We start from the raw sequence: 22,434 nt of genomic DNA on the forward strand, positions 1-22,434 counted from the left end.
ACTAGGTATGTTAAAAAAAATACACTTTTCCTTCTCATTATGGATATTTAAAAACTATATTAAACAATTTGCAGTGTTCCTATAAAGGAAAAAACATACCTTGAACCAACAAAGAATTAAAAAAAGGGACAACTATCAATATATTATTTTTTCCACAATGATGCTTGATAATACATGAAAACAGAAAAAATGACAGGGCCTTGAACTGGCCTTGTCAAGTGAAAAATAGTTTAATACAGTTTTTAAGCTAAATATCCACATTATATAGAATGCAATTATATTAATAAGTAAGACAAGGGGGAAAGATAAATATTAGTGTTCCATTAGGTACATTTTTTGATACATGGACATGAAGGAGGCTGAAATTTGTCAAAACGTAATTAGCAGTGAATACAGAGGAAATATATAGTTGAATGGTGGTCACCATGTAAGAAGCAACTGCCAAGAAGATTAAAGAACTATTGCTTGGAAACACTGTTTTTCCCCTTATGTCTATTAAAAAGGCTCACAGGAAGAGCACTTTTAAACTGTCTTTGACTGGCACTCACAATCTTCAAAGGCAATGCACTCTTGAAGTTGACTTCAGGTAATGTGGAATAGTTGGTCACATCAACATTCTCAGCACCCCTCTCTCCGAGCATATCTGGCAATGACTGCAAGTGTTCAACATCAGCAGGCATTAGACAGTGTGAGAGTTAACACAAAAGCAACAGTGATTTCTTCTCTTCAAGAAAAAAAAGGCAAAAACACATCAGAGAACCATGGAATATGATGAAACCAACTCCACTTTTCATAAAATTCTAGGGGAATAAAATATTTAAATATCTGGATATTTAGCTGCAGTTTAAATAGAAACTAAGAGAAAAATAAGTACAAAACATATCAAACTGAGCTAATAATAACCGAACCCCCCATCCTCAGGCATATTCTTTGAATTCCCAGAGTTATTACACCCTCAGCTCCAGAAATGGGTTCCAGTTCAATTCCACATATCAAGCAACTACTATTCTCTTTCAAGCGACATCAATATTATTTAGAGTTAACTAAAGAGCTACATGAAGAGCCACTGAGTGTGATGGATATCTTACAAGAACCATGGGCAGTCCTATCTAGAACAGAGTTTTGGGCCCAAAATTTGTAGATGGGCCAGTATGTAGAAGAGGCAGGCCATTAATAGAATAGAGGCATCAAAAAATAAGATATTCCACCAGTATTAATATTAACAGCAGTCTACTACCTATATAAGTTTTTGATGGACTTAGGGAATACAATTTGCTACACTTACAGAAATACCCTAACACCAGATATTACAAATTTTCATCCGCGGTTAGGGGGAGAGTGAATACTCCCAGTATCTCAGCTTGTCGTACGAGGCGACTTAAAGGGTGGGGAGAAAACCCCAGCCAGCAAGAGATGCGTCTGGACACCACTGTGGATCCACTGTCTGTGTGCACCCATACCATCTGACCTGCTATCTATCCAGGTGTTTGCCATGCCTCGAGACCCAAAGGGAGAGGAGGGGATCCTGGAGAGTAAACTTTAAGCTTGCCTGCAGGGTTTCGGATGTCCTGTATAAGCCAGGGAGTGATACTCCTCTTTGGCCCCAGATGTCATGTAAATGGGCAGTCGGGAGTGAGCCACTCCTGGTCAATCGGCTTCCCAATCGATCAATCAGAGGTGGGGGGTCTGCGAGGGAGGTCAGAGATGTATGGGTTTCGGTGGGCCCTTGAATTGAAGATCCATCTCAAAACAGACAACCATTCCTGAAGTGCTACAGAAGTATACTCTTCCTGTTCAAAATGCCAATTCATTTCCTCCATCTACCATACCAAACCAACATTCTCCTCTATTATAGTCTTCAACATTCCCTGCATTCACTTTCCTAGCCTTCTTTGAATTTCTCCTGACTATCCAAAACACTGCTTCATTCGTTTTCCTCCCAGCTCATTTCATCCTCTCCATTCTTATTCACACCCACATTTCAAAAACTTCTCGGTGACTCTCAACCTATTGCACCAACAAATTTGTAATGTACTACAAAACTAAATTCTGTAACTAACTAACCTTTTCCTTACCTTTTGAACTAAGGTCCTTCTCACCAAATCCTTCCTCTTCATAAAAGATGCTTTGCCTGGCCAAACTCATTCAATTTTTTTAACCACTTTTTTACCACCTTCTGAAACACTTCTAAAATATGTGGACTGTTTTACAAGGGTAGCTTGAAAGGTTCTCAGATTCACTAATAGATGTCAGCGATGAGTTTCCCACATAGTAAGAGGTAATCCTTAATGAGAAAACACATAACGTGTCAGTGCTGTGGGAAGAGATCTGTGGTGGAAATGCTTCTCAATTACTGTTCCCATGTAGTGATTTGTGAAGATAGAAAAAATTGGGATTCGAGCAGGGACTAAATACTTCGTAAAGTAAGGTAAGAAAGCAAAGGAAATTCATGCAGACTTTTAGGATACTCTGTTCCTTCGTATTCAACTCTTGCCAAGTGGAAAAATGAGTTTAAGTTTGGTTGGGACAGCTTATATGATGATCCGCGTATGGCCAGAAAAAATCTGCCACTACCCCAGAAATTAATGCCGAAGTGCAGAAAATGGTCATGGAGGTTTGCCAACGGAAAGTGTTAGAAATCACTGAAGCTGTAGGGATGTCATCTGAATGGGCGTATCACATTTTAACAGTGGAATCGGATATGAGAAATTATCTTCTAAATACCATAGGCCCCGCGGCTCTTTAAATAGAATCACATACACATCAGAATGGAAATTTCTGACTAATGTTTGACCCGTTTTAAGAACAAACCGCAAGATTTTCTGAAACTGGGTCCAATACTATTCTCCAGAAACAGAACAGAAGTCAAAGTAGTGGAAACATGTTGATACACTACCACCAAACAAAGCAAACGCAATACGGTCAGCCAGAAAGGTGATGGCTTCAGTTTTCTGGGATGTGAAAGCGGTTCTGCTTATAGATAATCTTCCCACTGGTCAAACAATTACTGGAAAATACTACGCTAACGTCCTGGACTGACTACAGCAAAAGATACACGAAAAAGGCCAGGTTTGTAAAGGAAGAAAATTACCTTTCATCGAGACAGTGCACGCCCACATACAAGAGTGGTTGCCATGGCAAAAATATGTAAACAAAGATACAAATTGTTGCCACACCTGCCTTATTCACCTGATTTAGCTCCATTACATTTCCATCTCTTCCCCAAGCTCATAAGTTTCCTCAATGGATGGATATTATTTTCCAACTAAGAACCAACAGCCTGAGTAGACTGGTATTTTTCAGGCCTGATGGAATCCCATTTTCAGGATGGGATCAAGACATTGGAACATCGCTGGACCAAGTGCATTAGTGCACAGGAAGACTACATTGAATACTAAAAAACATTTCACTGAGGTAAGTAGTTTATTTCTATTTCATTCTGAACAATTTTCTAATTACTCTCTTACCTGCTCTAAGTCAATGCCCTACAACCTTTTTATTCAACCTCACCCTCTTCAATCTTGAGAATATCATTACCATCAATTTCTTACAATTGTACTTTCTCAAAACTATTCCACAACGTCCTCAGCAATGATTGCTCTTCCTTACTAGACTGGCTGTCACTTCATCATCAACAAATGTAACTGATTTTATGAGTTCCCCACCTACTTCCATAAAACCTGATATATTTCCAAACCTATCCAACCATTCCCCAACATAGATAATGACAGGTATGGATGAAAATACAGCCTGTCTCATCCCTCCTGACTTAACAATCTTCAGCAATATGTTTATTAATTGTTTATAATTGCATTCTCACCATCCATTAAACAAGCAAACACACCAAAAGATCATTCTACATTTCTATCTTAAATTGATTGCATTACTGTGAAGGCATTTCTAAATCCAACTCATCATCTCCCAAGTAATAATTTCCCCTCTTCTCATTATCATCATTTCATAAAAAAACCCTCATGACTACTTTTTTGCACACAAAAATAAACTTATGGCTCCATATTCTCAAAACACTCCTGCTCTTCTTTTTTGAGATGAGAATTTATACAAATCAAATGGTCTTTTGGCCTAATTCCTCATTCATAAATGCTTAAGGCTTTAGTCTTAAAGCTTAGTTTTGAGTGAGCAACTTAATATATATCAGAACCAACCATTGGGTTGATTAGAGTATGACACAAAACAATTTTTACATCAAGTGACATTGTAATAAGAGCATTGAAACGCATTGCTAGTCCCAATGATTGTGTTTTGACACTTGCTACAAATTAAGAGAATAAAAAAGTGTTAATAGATTTCCAGCATACAGAGGAATGCAAATGAGCCAGTAATCATATGTTACAAAACATGTCTTGGGGCTTCCCCAGGGTTCACCCAGATATATGGCAGGCATTGAGTGAAAATATTTCCCCTAGAAGTAAGGTACTCAACACTCAGGTTCCTTTTGATTACTTTTGCAGGGGAGTTGACCTTGGAAAATGATCATATTGAATTGCTGGGCAGAGATTCAAGAGAGTATAGAAGGTTTACATACATCAGCATACATAGTTCACTAAGTCTTACTGCTTAATTACCTTTGTTGTCACATTATCTGATGTTTTGGGACATTTGTTTTCAGCATCCATGGCCAAATTTCTTGTCTGAGTCATTGAGTTAAGTCCTGCAATGGGCTTTTTATTTGCAAAAAGAACCACAGGTTTGCTATGGATGTACTGTGACACAGGACTTACAATCCCAGCAAACTTCTTGCTCTTATTAGGTGATGGACTAAATGGACACAAGTGAGGAATTTTACTTCCTATGGCAGGCTTAACCTGAAACATAGAGGTAATACACAAAAAGAAAATAAAATTAGCATGGAATCTTTGCTCTACAGCATACAGTAAATCCATTTTAGAAGAAGTTGAACAGAAATTATACAGGGAAACAAGATAAAAAAAATAACCTCTCGCACCAGATGCCAAAAGATAAATAAAGCATCATTTCAAATCAAACCAATGAGATCACAACAAAGAGATAAATTATTTTAGGCTCTGAAACATTAAGAAATACAGAGGAATACAAAATACATAGCACCATTAATTCGATATTTATGCACATTTAACCTATAATGATATAAAAATTGAACCACCCATTTTAACCAAACTTGGCAGTTATGCATCTTAAAAGATTTGGAATTAAAAATGTATCCATCACAGATTAAAAAGGTATTCTTTTGCAAGAAGCATCAATGAGCCTTACCTTTGCATTTGGTGTTTTAAACTGAGTTCTCCCAGCTGGCAGAGGATTAGCATCCTGCATAAGGGATCGGGCACAGCCTCTGGACGAAGTGGCATCCAAGGTAGATGCCTGAAGTGGCCTAAATGGTCGAGAGGAATTCTGGTGCATCCCCAGTTCAGTAGTGGTGTTGGGAGTGCGGCTTACCCTTGGCGTGCCAGGCCTCCTCTCCATTCCTGGGGTAACTTTGGTTAACCTTTTGCAGTTCGATGAGGGATTCTTTAATGTCGACCCAGTATGGGGTTTCCTAATGCTGTCTGAAGGAGTGGGAACTTTGGTAAACGGTCCGCTAAATGGTTCCAGATTTTCTACAGAAGCCAACTGCTGCGCATCCTTATCTTCATGTTCCAACTTTTCCAACAATTCTTTGTCATCGATGACCACATCAACTTTTTCAGACTCTTCCCCGTTAGCCTTGGCCTGCCCCAGAGAAATTTCCATCTCAGACATTTCAGCCTTGACTCCTTCCAGTGCGTTTTCAACCTCAGAAATTTCAGCCTTCACTCCTTCCAAAGCATTTTCCATCTCAGGAATTTCAGATTTGATGCCTTCCAGGATATTTTCCACAGCGGGAATTTCGGTCTCAACCCCTTCCAGAGGAATTTCCGCCTTGACACCTTGCAGTGAAATTTCCGACTCTGGGATCTCAGTCTTCATCTCTCCCAGAGAAATATTCATCTCTGGAATTTCGGCCTTGACTCCTTCCAGGGTAATTTCCAACTTGGGGATTTCAGTCGTGACCCCTTCCACAGAAATTTCCATCTTTGGAATTTCAAGTATGACATTGGTCACATTTGTGACTTTGGATTCATAGCCATCAATTGGTCCGGCGGGATCCTGTTCATTGCAATGTGCCAGTTGATCATTACCAACAGCACATACATTAACATCATCAAATGCTGAGAACATCAGCACTTTTGAATCTGGCAAGCTATTGACCCCTACTTCCACTTTTTCAGTTATTTCAGAATCCTCACTAAGCAGCTTAACTTTAGACTGATTATCTTCATCTGCTAAAAATTTTATTATCTCCTCAACTTTAAGATTCCGTTCAACCTTCTCCATTTCCTCTTCATTATCTGACAATTTAATGCCAAATTCTCCCTTGCTGATTTCATTAGCATCATCCCAATCTACACAGTTAACTTTAACATCTAACACATCATACTTGTAGTCTACACCTTGGATAATTTCTGCACCCTCAGTTTCTTGGGAATATACCATCCCAACATCTGGACTGTGTTCCCCACTGCTGGGGGAATCACCCATTTGATTCTGCTCAGGAAAATGCCTCGATAGGAATTTAACTGCATCCAGTTCTAAATGACTTTTATCATTTGTATTCGACACTTTGCCACATGTAATGGTGTCCACTGGGGGAAGTACTTTACGGAAATCATTTTGCTGGAATTTATCACTCTGACACTCTGTAACTGCCTGACCATCACAATTATCACATGACGACAAGCTGAGCATTTGAGCGGCCATGGCTAGAGTATGGAGGCCCTCTTCATCATCTTGTAACGCTGCTGCTGAAGTAGGTAAACTGCAAGTCAAATTAATTGGGCATTTAAAAGATATATTCTACCACGTATTGATGCGTTTCCCAATTTTAATTGCTTTTCTTCACAAGCATAAAAATGATCAAATCAATGAACATCTTATTTAAACACACAAAAAATAAACTAATGTGATCAGTGTTGCTAGGGAAATAAAAGGAGAGCAACTGATACACTACAGTCAATTACTCTGCTTTTGGCGATTAATACAGGCATTAACACAACTGCATACATAATTAAGCAATACGAGCATTTAACAGGAGAATTTAAGAGAGGATGAATAGCAGCACCATTTTCGGTTCCAGAAATGTTTTCTAGATTGCATAATCATAATTTCTAAACAAGATCTAACGAAGGGATTCCTGTTCAGATTTAAGTCAACATGTATAAGAAAACAGTAGTTCAGTAGGTTCACACACTTGGCATATATTTTTAGAGGGCATATCCATAAAATATTAACTTTTTGCAGTCTTAGTGAAAAGTACACGAATTGTACTTCCGTAGAGGGTTAAATTTCCAAACTAGCGATTGTTCCGTAAGAATGATTAACTCAGGGAAACATCAAATTACATCGTGAAAACTCGCTTTAAACCTTTCAATGAGATTTCAAAATTGACCTCAACTCAAAACGCTTCTGTTACTTACCTAGAAACAAGATTAGACAATGCTTTTCTTCGTAAGTTTTCCGCTATTTTCTTCTCCTTGTCGCTCACAGGCCCAAAAAACACTTCTTCATCACTGTCACAATACATTTCTAAATCAGCCATGATCTGAAAATTACAATGTATTTCTCATATGTTTCATCCAAGCAATAAAGATGGCAATAATCTACATATGAATGAATATGACAACATTCCCCAGAAGCTGAAGTTATACCTCATAAACCTAACCGTTTCAAAGAAATTCAAACCTCGCACGTGACAACCGGTACGTCAATAAACGCGGCAAAAATCAAATGAAATAAACAGCGTGAATAACGATTTAGTTCACTCTTTCCTCACTTGATAGTGCTGCTTTTTCCCGCGCCAGTAAAGAAGAAAACATTGTTAAATAGCCAACAAATAAAAATAAAACACACATCTATCTTAATATTGAAGTACTGAGAATCTGTACCTAACTCGTAATCTCGCATTCTCAATAAACAGTCTCAAACGTATCAAATCTGCTTACTTGTACCGTTTCCCTCGCTTGGAAAGTTGGGAAATATTCCGATAGATGACTTCAACATTCAGTGATTGTTTCACTTGGCGGTACTCTTTGAAATAAGTGAATTTTAAGTTTATTTTGGCAAAATAATTGTCCACTTAACAAATACCGAACAAACACACTTTTTTATTATTATTTACAGTGTATTAATGGGTTATTTTACCTAAAATCCAACTTGTATCTTTTCTGGGGTTCGGTGTGTAGCAAGTAAACTCACTCACCACATCCTTAATCGAAAGATCCCCCTTATGTGCCTGAGTGGAGGCTCTGAATGAAAAGGGATAAAAATGAGACAAGAAACATATGAACTAGAAGAAAAGCAGAAACAATTGCCGAGGTAAAGATTCTCTTCAGTATTTCAAGAAATATATCTAAATTATCAATATAACCAAGCACATACTAATAAAGAGATGTGGTTCCAGAAACATTCGCCATTTGAGTAATTATTTATCTCTACAATTATGATTCACATTAATTATATTAATATAATTTCTATGCCATTATCCCAAAATATAGTGGTTGTTTTCTCATTCCTTCAAATCGTTGAAAAAGCTTTCTCAATTTTTCCCTTACTCATAAGTTCCTCGAAATTTTGACCATCATAAGGCCATTCTTTTCTTTATTTTTCTCTTATAATGTACATATTTTATGACACGGGCGAATATTCCCTTACCATATGATTTTTCTATTTTCCATAAGATATGTTATCTTCTTTAAAATCAAAGGTTTTTCCGAAGCATTTGATGGCTGCTTTGATCACTTCAATTGTCAATGATTTCCATCTTTCTGGCACAGTGCAATTAGATATCTGTATCCTATTTCTTTATTCGTTTTCAATTAAAAGTTCTCTAATGCCAAGGTGTCATCTTTTACTTTACGTGAATAATATTTCACTCTGGGCTTACTGATGAATTTTTTCCTCATTTGCAATCTGAACTTTATTTACTGAAAGCTATGATTTGGATGAATATTTGTCTAGAAACTTTTTACGTCCTTTTACCTCACTGTAGAAGCAAGTTTAGCATCAGCAGTGTAGTCAGTAGATTTATATCTTTCTTTTTGACCATGTTTATCTCATCTTTTTGATTGTTTTGTAAAGGTATTTCTTATAACCACATTACAACTTTTGCAAAAATCAATGTTTGCTTCCTGTTTCATTCATGTTTTGAAGATTAAATTTTCCAACTATGTTATCTATCGTTTCCCCATCAACACAGTATTGAAAAGAAAGGTAAACTTCATGGAGGAACTACATATTTTCTATGAATTACACATCTGAGGCCAACAGTTCAAAAATATTGTTGACACGGGCAAATTTATGGAGCCAGTAGTTGAGTTGTTGATGTTGTGTAGTGTAGCATTAATGATCCAGTTGTAGCGTATGTACTTTGAAGCTATCCTTCTTCATTTATTAGTCCTTTACTGGATATTCAGCAGAGAAAAGAAACTTAATAATTCACAATTCTCTTAAACTACATTAAAAAATACCTCCTTTCTGAACCGTCAACATCTAACGGTAAGGCCTAACTAAGAAACTCCAGAAAATCTTGGTGAAATATTATAGTTTTCTTATACGAACGAGGAAGTTGTATTCATTATCCACACTAAAAAGAAAGACTCGTACTTTTCCACAGATTTTATCATACGGTACAACGCATTTCGCCGACTTGCGGCATCATCAGGTATAAATTTGCAAAACAGACAGAGCAAGAATATACACCCTCAGAACAGAGTGGGGCGGGGAGGGCTGGAAGGACCTGAGAGGGTTGGGGGCTCGCAGGTGCGTTGATGGATTGTTCTCCCCGCCCCCACTCTGTCCTGAGGGTATATATTCTTGCTCTGTCTGTTTTTGCAAATTTGTACCTGATGATGCCGCAAGTCAGTGAAACGCATTGTACCGTATAATAAAATCTGTGGAAAAGTACGAGTCTTTCTTTTTAGTATGGATATTAAATACTTCCACAAAGTGAAGCCTGAAACAATAGAATATATTGTATTCATTGATTAAAAACGTATAAATAAATTATCATTTTTGAAAAATATTTCAAACTTTGAGGAATTATGTAAATATTGTTACTGATATTTAATTTGATTCTGCGGGTAAAGATCTCACCTTCCCTAACAGGGTACAGCTTGAACTCTGACAGCATGCTTCCCATTAGGAAAAGAAGATCTATTATACATGACCATGAATTATTTTGTTACTCACATGAAACTATATAGAATCTGCATGAAAAAGTAAGAAAGATGTATGACTTCAGCTATCAACCTGAAGGTTGGTTTTATAGGCAAAGGCAACCTAATGTTAAGTCATATACTACCTGTGAAATTCACACGATAGAGTTGCCAATTCCTTTCCCAGTGAAGTGAAATGTTTTTCCAGGAATCAAATCTGGGTCCTTGAGTCATTAGCCCAATACTCTACCCACTCATTATGCATACCCTCAAAGAAGTATGTATAATATGCATGAAAATATTATTATAATTTAATTAGATATGCAAAAAATGAAGGTAATATCTTCTTGTTATGTAGAAAAAAACATAGGTCTGCCTGGAGAGTAATTGATGAAGAAGTTGGACATGCTTATGTTCATCTGATTTTCTTTATACTCCATATTTTGCAGATAATTTCCTCCTTTCTGCTGTTGAAAAATGTATGCTTTCTGCAGCAGTTGACTCAGACAGTATGCTTCAAAATATTCCTCCAAGCAATTTAATATTTGAATGGACCTTTTGTACTCCATTTCATATCATGCTGACCATAAAATAAACCATCCCAGAGTTAGGGAAACTATGTCTAATCATCAAACAATGGACACCCTTGTGTTTATTGCCGAGTCGTCAACCTCATGTTTCCAGAGAGATTTCTCAATGGCCCTTAAATATTCCAAAATTGGGCCTCTATAGTAAAAATGATTCAGGTTACTACTGCTACATTTCTAAAGTCCCTCTTTTGGTAATACAAGGTTTGCATTAAAAGTATCTGTAACAATTTTTTCCTGACATTTGGGTGAAGTGCTGAATTCATACCATCAGTTAAGTGTGCACATGATCACAGATTGTATTGGCATTGGAAAGATGACATGGCACACCGATATTGCTGAAAATTTGGTGGTACAAAAGACCTGCACTAAACTCATCCCAAAGGTCTTGATGGATGACCAAGAGCAGAGTTGAGTGTCTGCTTGTGAATACCTTCTGCTGTGGCATCGCGATGATTCCTCAACCCCCTTTACAGTCTCAACTTGGCACCAGCAGACTATTTCCTATTCCCAAAAGTGAAATTCTCCCTCAAAGGACACCACCATGGGACCCTAAGTGCTGTCAAAGAAGCTTGTATGCATATCCTTAAGGATCTTTAGGAATCCACTTACCAGCAAGCCTTCGAGTGGTGGAAAAGCTGCTTGCAAAAGTGTGTCGACTTTCAAGCGATGTACTTTGAAGTATGAGGTTATGTAGCAATATCTTAAATAAAGCTATTTTTCCTAAACTTTTTATACAAACCATGCATTTTTGAAGCTTTAAGAGAGATCAAATATGTGATTTTTTTACTTCAATAACCTGTCTTCTAATTTACTGTATGGTTTTTGATCTAGGAAATCAAAAGTTACAACTACAGAATCTATTATTAACTGCATTGGTAATATTTTGAGGAGAGGGAATCAGTCTACATGATACTCTTATGGGATCAACAAGCCAATCGATTGTGTTCAACATTCCGTGTCACTCTAAAAGCTAGAATATTAGGGTGTCAAGGGAGTTGAACCAAAACTAATCAAGTTATGTCTGGCCAACTGCCATCAGTTGGGTAAATGCAATAGCCTTCAATCTAGAGCTCTTGCAGTAAACTTTAGGGTTCAACAGAGTTGTGTAATTAGCCCAGGAAACTTTATTATCATAACTGATGATTTGCATCTTAATATGAGACCTCAGTCAGTGTTTTATGCCGTTGACATTACTCTTGTACTGAAGTGTAAAAAACACTGTGATATTATCCCGTGAAGTCCAAAGTAAATGATTACTTTAAACAAAGTAATGATTTCTTATCACCATTTAAATGCTCATGAAACCCAGTATACTGTATGGAGAATTTAAATACAAACAAGTGCAATTGAACCTTTAAAATTCTTGGGTATTGATGAGTTAAAATGACCCCTATGGAATAGCTATTCTCTACATACATGCCTGTGTTTTGCATGTACATCGTCAGAGCTTAAAGTGGAAGTTAATCTAAGAACTCCTTCATTAAGATTTGTTGCACATCACTATGCCATTAGGGGTTGTGTAAAGTTGGATGGTAAATCTTATGGCTTAATTTTGCTGTCAACATTTACCTGTCTAACTGGTAGCCAACTGAGATTGGACCAAGAATTACTAGAAGTTATATAAATGACTACTTGCCAAGCAGCTTTATTTGATTGATGCCTTTTTAATTAGAAATTTAATACCTTTGTTTAACATTGTTGTTTCTTTGCATACTGTTCATTTTTTGTTTTACTATTTTGATGACATTGAACATAATAGTACTATTTATTGAAACGAAGGAATAATAATACCACCAATTACAAGAAGAATACTTCACTTTATTCATTATTCTCATAATGGAGGCATAGTGCTTGCTAGTTATTGTCTATATGAATGTGTTATATTTCACATTTCAATACTTATAGTGACACAGAAGGGATGTGTATTTGAGTGGCTGGCAAGATCCTTTCACCGCAAAAATGATTCTATGGACGTACAATTTTATTTGTAATGATGTTTTTCCCATTAATTAAAGTTTCAATATGTACAATGCATTCATTTTCACGTCAAATTTACAGAAATATTTAAAAACTCCCACTTCCATTTTGTCATGAAAAATTTTATTAACATTATTTGAAGGAAGTCTCAGATAAATCCCATAGACTAATATCCACAAAAATGGACCACAATTGATTAAAGAAAAGACTGGATTAGACTACATAAGTTTATTTATACCCTATGATTGTAACAACTGTGTATTACAGGGCATCAGGTAGACAATGATTTCTTGTTTGTTTTATTAGTATGTACTCAACAGTAGCCTTTCAAACATTCCAACAACAATCATACAATGAATCAGATATTCAATTCTGGGGGCAGGTAGCGAGTCAGAATGCTCTGCATAAGACAATGTTTCAGAGGCAGTAGTGTTCAGGGGCACTAGGATACATATACCAGGAAAAGAATATCGTAAACTCTAACATTATTTATTACCAGTGCATTAATCAGAAATAAAATGTGAAATGTATCACTTTTATATTGCAGTATATGAAATGGCTCAATAGTGTTTATTTGAAAAATTAGGCCATATTCCAATTTTAAATTATAGGAAAGATCTCACTCAATCAGGAAACATTTCTAATATATTCATTGCAGTTCCTGGAAACTTAGCAAATATGAAACTTATAGAAAACTGATTCAAATCTGGACATATCAACATAAGATATATTATAATATCCAATTAGAATATAATATCAAAAATGACAGTGATGATTCAAATAAGATTGCAAAAATTACAGATATATTTTAAGCAACAGACACTAAATCAAGGCCCCGTTTTTCAGAGCTATAAGCCAGTTTACAAGTCCTTAGGATTTAGTTGGCACAGCACTTGTGCCTTTCCTTGATTACATAAGTGAATTTGAGTGTTATATTATATTTAGAACTACTTTTTAAAGCGGACTTGTAAATCAACTTGTAGCTTTGAGAAATGAACCCAGGTCGGTTGAATCAAAGTGAATATGAAAGTAAAGTGTATGGGACTCATTAAATTATTTCATAATTATGCAGCAGTATTGTGTTTGCAAACTTCTAATACAATTTTAATATCATGTATTTGGCATCATTTGAGTGGATCTGAATTTTTCAGATAATTAGTAAATACAAAACACTAGTTATAAGTCTACTTGTCAGGGAAGGGAAAAAACACATTCTTAGTTTGTTGAAACTTCCCTTGGTATATTTTTGAATTAAATCAAGATTCAAAATTCAAGTTACAGACAGAATATTCAGAAATAAGAGATGTACAGGTAATACAAATATTGTTGAGTCTACTTCAACAATTTTTTCAAGCCTATTATATAAGGCATTTTATTTCAGAAAGCATTGTTCTAATTGCATCATAAATGAAATAAAAATGCTTGAAATTATAAGCCCAAAAAGAAAATTAATGATTCAGAATCAATATATTTATTCTCTGTAAGCTTGAATCATAAAATATGATCTCCTGTGCTATACATAAAGATTTTGTCAGGGAAATTTCTGAACCACAATGCCACAGTCTCTGCTTTGGCATTGACATTCTATGCCTTGTATGGGTAGTTATTTCAAAACGATGACTGCAGGGAAGGTGATAACACTGGGGACAAAATAAAGGCCTGTGCATTCCTAAAAAAAGTTAACAGATGATTTTATATAAAACAACTCAATAATAGAATTTCAGTCCATTAGATGTGATAGTCCCTGGAAATGCTGGAAGTGCTTCCAACTGAGAACTGTCACATCTTCAAAAAACTTCCTTTATTAATAAGAAGAGAAAAAAATAATGGTTTTCAAAACTAGGACAAAATTTTTCCCACACTATTTCAGGGTCATGACATCAATTGTTCTGCATATACAGAATGATGGTACAACTGTTTCCACTGATTGATGGAATGTAATCCTGATTATTCTTTCATTCCTGAACTCACACACATTAATTTTATTTTTGAGATAACATAATAGTAACAATTTGTAAAAGCTTTATTTTTCATTTCGTGTTAAAAGTAAAAAATTTAAATCTCCAGAAATAAATGCTAGTATATGGAAAAATAGAGCAGTTGATTCAAAATGGTGATTGCCACATAAGAAAATCAAGCATCTCTGTAATTCATCTTCAAGGGTCAAGTATTGTGTTTCACACAAAATTCAACATCATCCTACAGGACCTTACTTGATTGATAAGGCCAACCTTAATACATGGTATTTATACGATTTTTTCAGTCATCAGTTGAATATATATCCAGGCTCTAGTAATGGGGCTGCATTCACCCTTTATAATATGTATGAGTTTATTTAGAAGGAAAATAATTCAATAGATAATACATAGTTCTATGTATGATACACAAGGATAAAATATCAAAGGCAATTGTGAGTCATGCCCTCCTACAATAACTCAATACAATTTAAATAAAGAAATGAGAGTACCTATTGTGAAGATATCATGTTTGTAAGAAATAAAATGTAAGGCTCTCCAAAATAATTTAAATAAAAAAATCACTTTTATTAAAGTTCCACAACCACCATCAAAAATGGCAGGGAAACGTTTGGGATGAGTTTCATTGGTGAAAAGTTTTTATAAATATAATTATTCAACCAATTTGACCTATATTAATGTAATACCAGACAAATTTATGTTTTTAAATATTTTTTAAGGATGAAGGATAGGTTAAGTGTACTTAATATAACATGTCTGCCACAATTATCCTATCAATAAAATAGGAGAAAAACATAGGTTTTGTACTTAATATTTCGATTGGAATTTTATTTCCTGCTATAATGTGGATATTTAACAATATAACAATGATTTTTGTATGGCTTAAAGGTCAAAATCCTTAAAAACTCTCACCATTTAATGTAAATAATTTATTATTCAACTCTCTCCTAATAGCTTACTTGATTTCTATAAAGCTATTCTTATTGCAGTTAACAGTTTATAAGTTTTTAGGCTTGCTCGTCACACCATACTTTAATATCAATAATGCACACAACCCACTGGCTGAAATGCGTGTACAGTTACTACTCTTACCACCATGGTATGTAGCTAACAAGGCATTCCAAAAAGAGTTATAGGCCAATATTTGGCTTTAAATGGAAACATTAGATATAAAATAGTTCAGTTGTCATGCGGAGTACACTTATCTTGGTCTCATCAAAAATTATGCTAAAAAGAGGTCATTGGGTGAATTAACATCATAACACAGGTTTTTTTTTCTTTAAACAAATGGTCAGGAAATCAAACATCCTGGAGCCACACATCAAGTATTCTATTGTGCAAGGCTCATGCCCTAGATGAAAGGCGTGGTCAATTCAGGGATCCTTGGGACGGATGGGGGACTTGGACACCACACACACCATTGGTACCATTTTTTACATCATTAGATTCTGCTACCAATGCCCCTCCAAAACAGATTTTCTTGAGTGCCCACGAGGAGTGTATAACCCAAAACTGCCCACACGTTGGGTTGCACAAGTACCTGAAAATCTTAAGTGAAACACTAGAGGTGTGGACAGGATATATATCACTATACTTTGATAACATAGTGCCAGGTGACCATTAACTTGATAAATATTCCCTTCACCAAATGCCAACTTCTTTAATTATGTCACATCTTCCATCTGGCTCTACAAAACACCACACTTTTAAACAACCAATCACTCAAATGTCCTCATTAATCACCATTTAATATGGAATCTTTTAGTATCACACCATATTGTGAGCATTAAATAGACTGGCCACAAATTGTATAGACGTGGAAGATGCATAAGAGGATACAACATTTGTCTGTGATTGAAATATGAAAGAAATTCTCTCCTAGGCTAACTAAGAAAAAATATAGCTTTTCATCATCTCCCCATGTGAAGCACCACAAAATATAGCACCTCTTGGAGTGAATGCAACAATATGTTCCTCCCTCAACACCAATAGGTGTCCTTGACTACCAGGGAAAGACAAACCCTCCACAAGGCTTTTAGAGGATCAGTTCACAGACACGTATAGGGGGTGCAAGGGATGAGGCACTGGAATCGTAGCAAAAGCCTTTTCTTCTCACTCTTGGAGGCAACTTGAAAGGCAAAGTTCGATGCCTAAATGATCCCTCTACAGGGCCCTGAGGTATACCGATTCTATCCATTGGGCTGATGGAAGACACCGTCGTTACTGAGACGACTTCCTAGAGGACTACAATACACCCAATTCTCTCCAGCTTCTTGAAAGACCTGGATAAATATAAAACAGAATGGTAATTTAGAAAACCTGTGAACATTGTCAAAGTTTTGGTTTCATTTATATCTAGAGCTTGTGAATAAAAATTCTTAACAGGTCCTATTCAACTGATAATTAGTCACTCATTAACAATGAGCTACATTTCATTTATCACCAGATAAGAGCCATGGAAAAAAACAAATTTGGCAAGAAAGCCACAGAAAAATGTTCCCATTATGAATGATAATTTTGAGTAGAATCACCAATTACACTGTGGCATTGACTTGGTTCAATTATATTTACATGTTCAGCTTCCATAATCCTCAAAGCAATCTGTTTCATGTATGTACACATATAAATACCTACCAGGGTTTATTTAAAAAAATATAAATAATGCACTTACTTTAGTATCCCATTTTGAACCACTCTCTTTCCTCTCCTTTGCTTCTTCTCTTTGCCTCTGCTCCAAAGCACACTTTGCATTTGTCGCTCTCTCAATGTCATTAAGCCTGTACAAATCAAATTAGTTTGGTTGAAAATGATTAAGAATTTTAGGCTTATCCAAAATAATATTCTTTCAATCATAAGTGAGAAGAATAACTTTATAATTTCATTTAAGATTAGAAAATACGTTTTAAAATATAAACCACAATCATCACACATAGTATCATGTACTGCTAAATGATTGCCATAATATTATGAAATAATACATAATTATGTTATTGGACAGTTTGAGCATAATATACTGCCATTAAGTTATGATAAACACACAATACAGAATAAAATATTAAGTACTTTCTCACTGACAATAGATTGATAGTTGAGTAGAAATAAGGTTAAACTATTCTCTCCTAATATAACTGTTTATTCCATCTATTCCTAAATTAAGTCCTTATAATTCACAATCATATGTACGAGGGTCATCCGGAAAGTAGTACCCGTTCGTGCCGCATGAAGTGCTGACGACGCGAGTAGCCGCTGGACGAGGTCAGATAGCTTCAGTGGCTTGTCTGCCTTCTCTGAGCCAAGTTGCGTGACGCTAGCATTGCCTGTGTTGTTTCTGTGATTGTTTACAATGTTTAAAAAAATTGAGAACGCCGCCAGTTGTGAAGTGAGGGCAGTGATTAAATTCCTCAATGCAAGAAACGTTCGCCCATGTGATATTCATCGCCAATTAAAGGAGGTGTATGGAGACAATGTAATGGACGAGTCGTCTGTTCGGCGGTGGTGTCGCAACTTCAACATGGGGAGGGGGAACACACACGACGATGAGCGTTCGGGGAGACCGTCTGTCATTACAGACCAACTGGTGAGCTCAGTTGACGAATTCGTGAGGAACGATCGGCGCGTCACAATTGATGACACCTGTGAGCATTTTCCCAATGTTTCTCGAACAATTGTTCATGAAATTGTTAAACACCATCTGCATTATGCAAAAATTTGTGCAAGATGGGTCCCTCGCGTATCTCAATGAGCTGGCGGCGAAGGACTATGCAGCAGGAATACAGAAACTTGTCACACGTTATGACGAATGCCTTAATTTGCTTGGAGATTATGTTGAGAAGTAGTTTAAAGTATCCTCTTTCAAATAAAATTTTTTATGTTTGTTAATATTTACTTTTGTGTCTTTATTTCACGAACGGGTACTACTTTCCGGATGACCCTCGTACTTTCTATGTTTGAGTATTTAAATAAAGCTAGAGTGAGTTCAGGAGATAATTGTGGAGTTCATAAAATGAACACAATCACCATATCTTACTAGGTATACTTAGGAAGATTTTTGAATTTAAACAGAAACAGCATCTAATTTTGCAACCAAACAATTCTGACAGAATTTAAAGCATCAGTTTGACACTTAATCATATGCCTATGTCCATTACTGTGGCTGAAGAGAGGCAGGCAATTTGAGCTGACCCTTTTGCTCTACTTCAATGAAAAGAGATCATTTCCATTGCAAGAAAAGAAGAGGATGGGAAATTTTCATTGATAACAAATTCTCTTTCATAGAAAAATTGTTCTCTTATTTTCACTGGGAGTAACAATGAAAGTAAATTATGAGACATCTAAGAGGAAATTGGTCACAATATCACTAGCAGGTATACACTTATTCCTCATTAATATGAAGAAATCTCAGAAGTCACCCTTGTGAATATCGAGGGTAAAACCTTTGTGATCATTCTGTCTTCTTTGCCTTATTGAGCAAGGCATTGTTCCATAAATTGTCATATGCATTACTGAAACCATATATTTAAATCCTTTCTGTGTTTTAAAACGGCGATCCATTTGTCCTAATAATTGAGTACGAGGAAATTACCTCTTAATATCATATTTTTTAATTAGTAGCATGAATTTCTCCATTAACTTATGTTTTTGTGCATGAGATTTAAATATTCAATTGTTCCCGGCACAACCATGAGATTTAACATTATTTTTATCAATTTATTTATTTATCCACAGAATAACATATTTTTTTTATTCTATCAGGAAATTGAACACGAGGGAGTAACGTCCTTGCCTACTAATCCAGAGGTCGCCGGTTCGATTACCACCCAGATGGGCTTTTCTCCATCTATGGCTTGGAAGCTTTTAATGGTCTATTGTTATTTTGCTATAAAAGGCCGACGTAAAGGCCAAAGTGCTGTTTTCGGATTAATGTCAAATAAATAAATTTTAGATTTGCAAGAAGCACTCTACCCAAAATAATTTACTTTTCTATTTTTTCCTAAGGACTGATAGAATGAATGATGTATCTCTACTACTTCGGTGATAAGTATGTTTTCCAGGTTGCAGTTCAGTTTTCAAGACACCTTCAAAAATGCATTAACCGATTTCTACTTCCAAGAGTGGTTCTGATGACTGATAATTCCCTGAGTCACCAAGAAACCCTGATGAGTTGGTTTATGTGATGCTTTTGTCTTAGGAAGGCAACTTATCTTAGACCAGAACATGATTGCTAATTACATGCACCCTTACCACAGGGAAATTGTTAATTTTGGCTTAAAAGAGTCAAACATTGTGAAAATGTCATCAGCACTACTTCTAGATGAATGGATGACACGTGGATCTAATATACTGATTGATAAAATTGTCGATTGATGACCAAAAGCATCGTAAAATCTTTTATTAACATAATAATAACTCGTTTCTACTTTTATAGTCATTCTATTATGGATTTCTATGTTCTATTTAAGTTCCATCACACATTTAATGATAAGATCTCAAGATGTTCTTATATTTTCAACAAGTAAAACCTTCTCAATAAACTAATTATACAATTAAGACCTTCAGAGGCTTGTCACGGTAATATTAGTGGAGCTTGTATCACATTTCCATTCAATTGGTTGCATTCATCATAAATATATCTACTTCCATAACATGACAAATGACTTGCCTCAATCCTGCAGTCACTTCTTTCCATAGTCTGCGAGACTCATTTGCCTCCTGCTCTGCAATTGGACGAACGTTCTTCTTCACAATTTTTAAAGCATTCACGTCAACAAATGTCTCTGCACGCTAAAAAGAGGAATCATTGAAAGTTAGGACTTTCCTATGATAATTGAAGAAGAAAAATTATGCGATAAACCACATCAACCATCTAAATGGAAAATAAAGTCAAGATATGAGTTACATGAGCAAATCATTTGCAAGAAATTGACTTACTGACTTAAATATGAAGTAACTATTCAGTGCAGCTGAAGACTGAAATTTGTCAGCAATGACTTATTTTTTAAATAACTCATTGTTACATTTGGAAATCTTTTCAGACATAGACAATTATATGTGGAGCTTTCATTGGATTTGATTGGAGTAAGCCAATATAATTTGTTTACTTTCATGCAGAAGAAGAAAGTATTGTTTTGATTAAAAAATCAATTATGGAATTTATACATAAATACATGCTTCCTGAAGCACATTTTGTCCATTTTTCAAATGATGCCTGTCTTTGTGCCCATGTGTATCTGTATATGTAATAAGAGTTTTTGCAGTGCCTTCAATCTGAGCGCTACTTTCTATAAAAACTGATGTGAATTTTCTTGAAAAACCATTTTATTTTTCTCATTAAAAAATGAAAGAGCAGAGTTATTTCTATCATACTTGAACTTTTATAAAGAAAAAGGACTGAATTTTCATACTATGCTCATAACTTACTGAATACTTCATGAAAAATTTAGATAACATTGCTCTTATGCAGATTTTTAATTTGTTTGACACTTATGAATGAGGTGAATGACAAAGTCATGCAACTTCGGAAGAAAGGAGGAAACTATACATTTAAATTATTAGGTATTTAAGAATAAACTGTAAAAGCATATGATTTCGGGACTCTTTAATTGGGCTTTGTAGAGCAACAAAAAGATCTTCATTATAAATAAGTAATGATTTCATTACTGAATTTATATAAATTATGCCCTTGTGCATGTTCATAACAGGGAAAACTGTATGGAAAAAGTTATATGACTAGCCACATACCAAGATTCTTTTAGTGTTGGAACCCAAAATGGTGCCAACTATATTCTGTTATGAAAAAAAGGTACAAAGAGCTGCCCTTACCTAATATAATGCCTCCTAAATTGTTACTGGAGGGCATACACAAACATAAAAACAATAATGGCTGACAACAACAATGTGCATATTCCAAGTGTGACCTATTAAAAATATGTGAAATAATCATTTGAGTGAAACAAAATCAGCCGCACCTATCATTTCTCTTATTCTTGAAGAGCTTTAGCTTAAATTATCCCTGAAATTGTACCTTATAAGTGACAGTGTGATATAAGTTTTTAGCTTGGTTCTGGCATCACTTGGTTACATCATTTTTATAGACAATGCTGCAACAATGTATTTATGCTTTGATAAATACAGACTACAGTTTAGTGACCAACCAAAGTATTAAACATAACTAACCCCATCAGCCCATTTGGCCTCCATCAAACCATTCCACTCTCCCGTTACTGTCAGGAAGGACTTCCCTGGAGTAGGTGGAGGGAGTGGGGTTCCCCCTGGGAATGCCGGATCTGGTGGTGCATAAAAACATTCAGCCGTGATACGGTGCCGTTTCCCACCATAAAATGGCTTGGTATGGAACTCAACGGTGGCATAGTAACCAGTGCGGGCACAGGTGATGTTCACTGTACCACCAAGCTCAATCCATGGAACTCTTAAGATGGATCTGAAATACAAAAACTGCTGTAATTAACAGACTCACATGTGGATAAATGACAATTCTTTCGTCAATATTGCCACATAGACAAGCAAGCATATATTAACAAATTTAATGTATAAATAAATCAATCTTAAAATTATACCAACAAAAATTTGCATAATTATTAATGCAACAGCATATACTAATATAATTAGGATGCAATGAAATACTTTAGGCGTAATGAAATCTTG

The 22,434-nt window shown here is 35.6% G+C and overlaps 2 protein-coding genes across 2 annotated transcripts in view; both read right to left on the minus strand.

Moving 5' to 3' along the window:
* Positions 1-458: 458 nt before the first annotated feature.
* Positions 459-7,615, minus strand: LOC139686410 (uncharacterized). The gene is made up of 4 exons (XM_071583603.1): positions 7,494-7,615; positions 5,254-6,835; positions 4,587-4,826; positions 459-653 (listed from the first exon to the last, which is right to left on the minus strand). The coding sequence occupies exons 1-4, from the start codon at positions 7,613-7,615 to the stop codon at positions 459-461; spliced, it is 2,139 nt and encodes a 712-aa protein (XP_071439704.1).
* Positions 7,616-12,877: 5,262 nt separating this feature from the next.
* The window catches only part of LOC139686368 (oxysterol-binding protein-related protein 9), a 360,366-nt gene continuing 350,809 nt past the window's right edge, over positions 12,878-22,434 (minus strand). Inside the window, exons 14-17 of the mRNA XM_071583557.1 lie at positions 21,946-22,210; positions 20,432-20,553; positions 17,444-17,549; positions 12,878-17,054 (exon numbers count right to left, since the gene is read on the minus strand). Coding sequence (XP_071439658.1) covers positions 16,962-17,054; positions 17,444-17,549; positions 20,432-20,553; positions 21,946-22,210 — 586 coding nt within the window. The 3' untranslated portion in view covers positions 12,878-16,961. The remainder of the gene's footprint in view (positions 17,055-17,443; positions 17,550-20,431; positions 20,554-21,945; positions 22,211-22,434) is intronic.

The sequence above is a fragment of the Hetaerina americana genome, unplaced genomic scaffold, assembly GCF_022747635.1.
Source record: "Hetaerina americana unplaced genomic scaffold, ioHetAmer1.1.p SCAF_14, whole genome shotgun sequence".
NCBI lineage: Eukaryota > Metazoa > Arthropoda > Insecta > Odonata > Calopterygidae > Hetaerina > Hetaerina americana.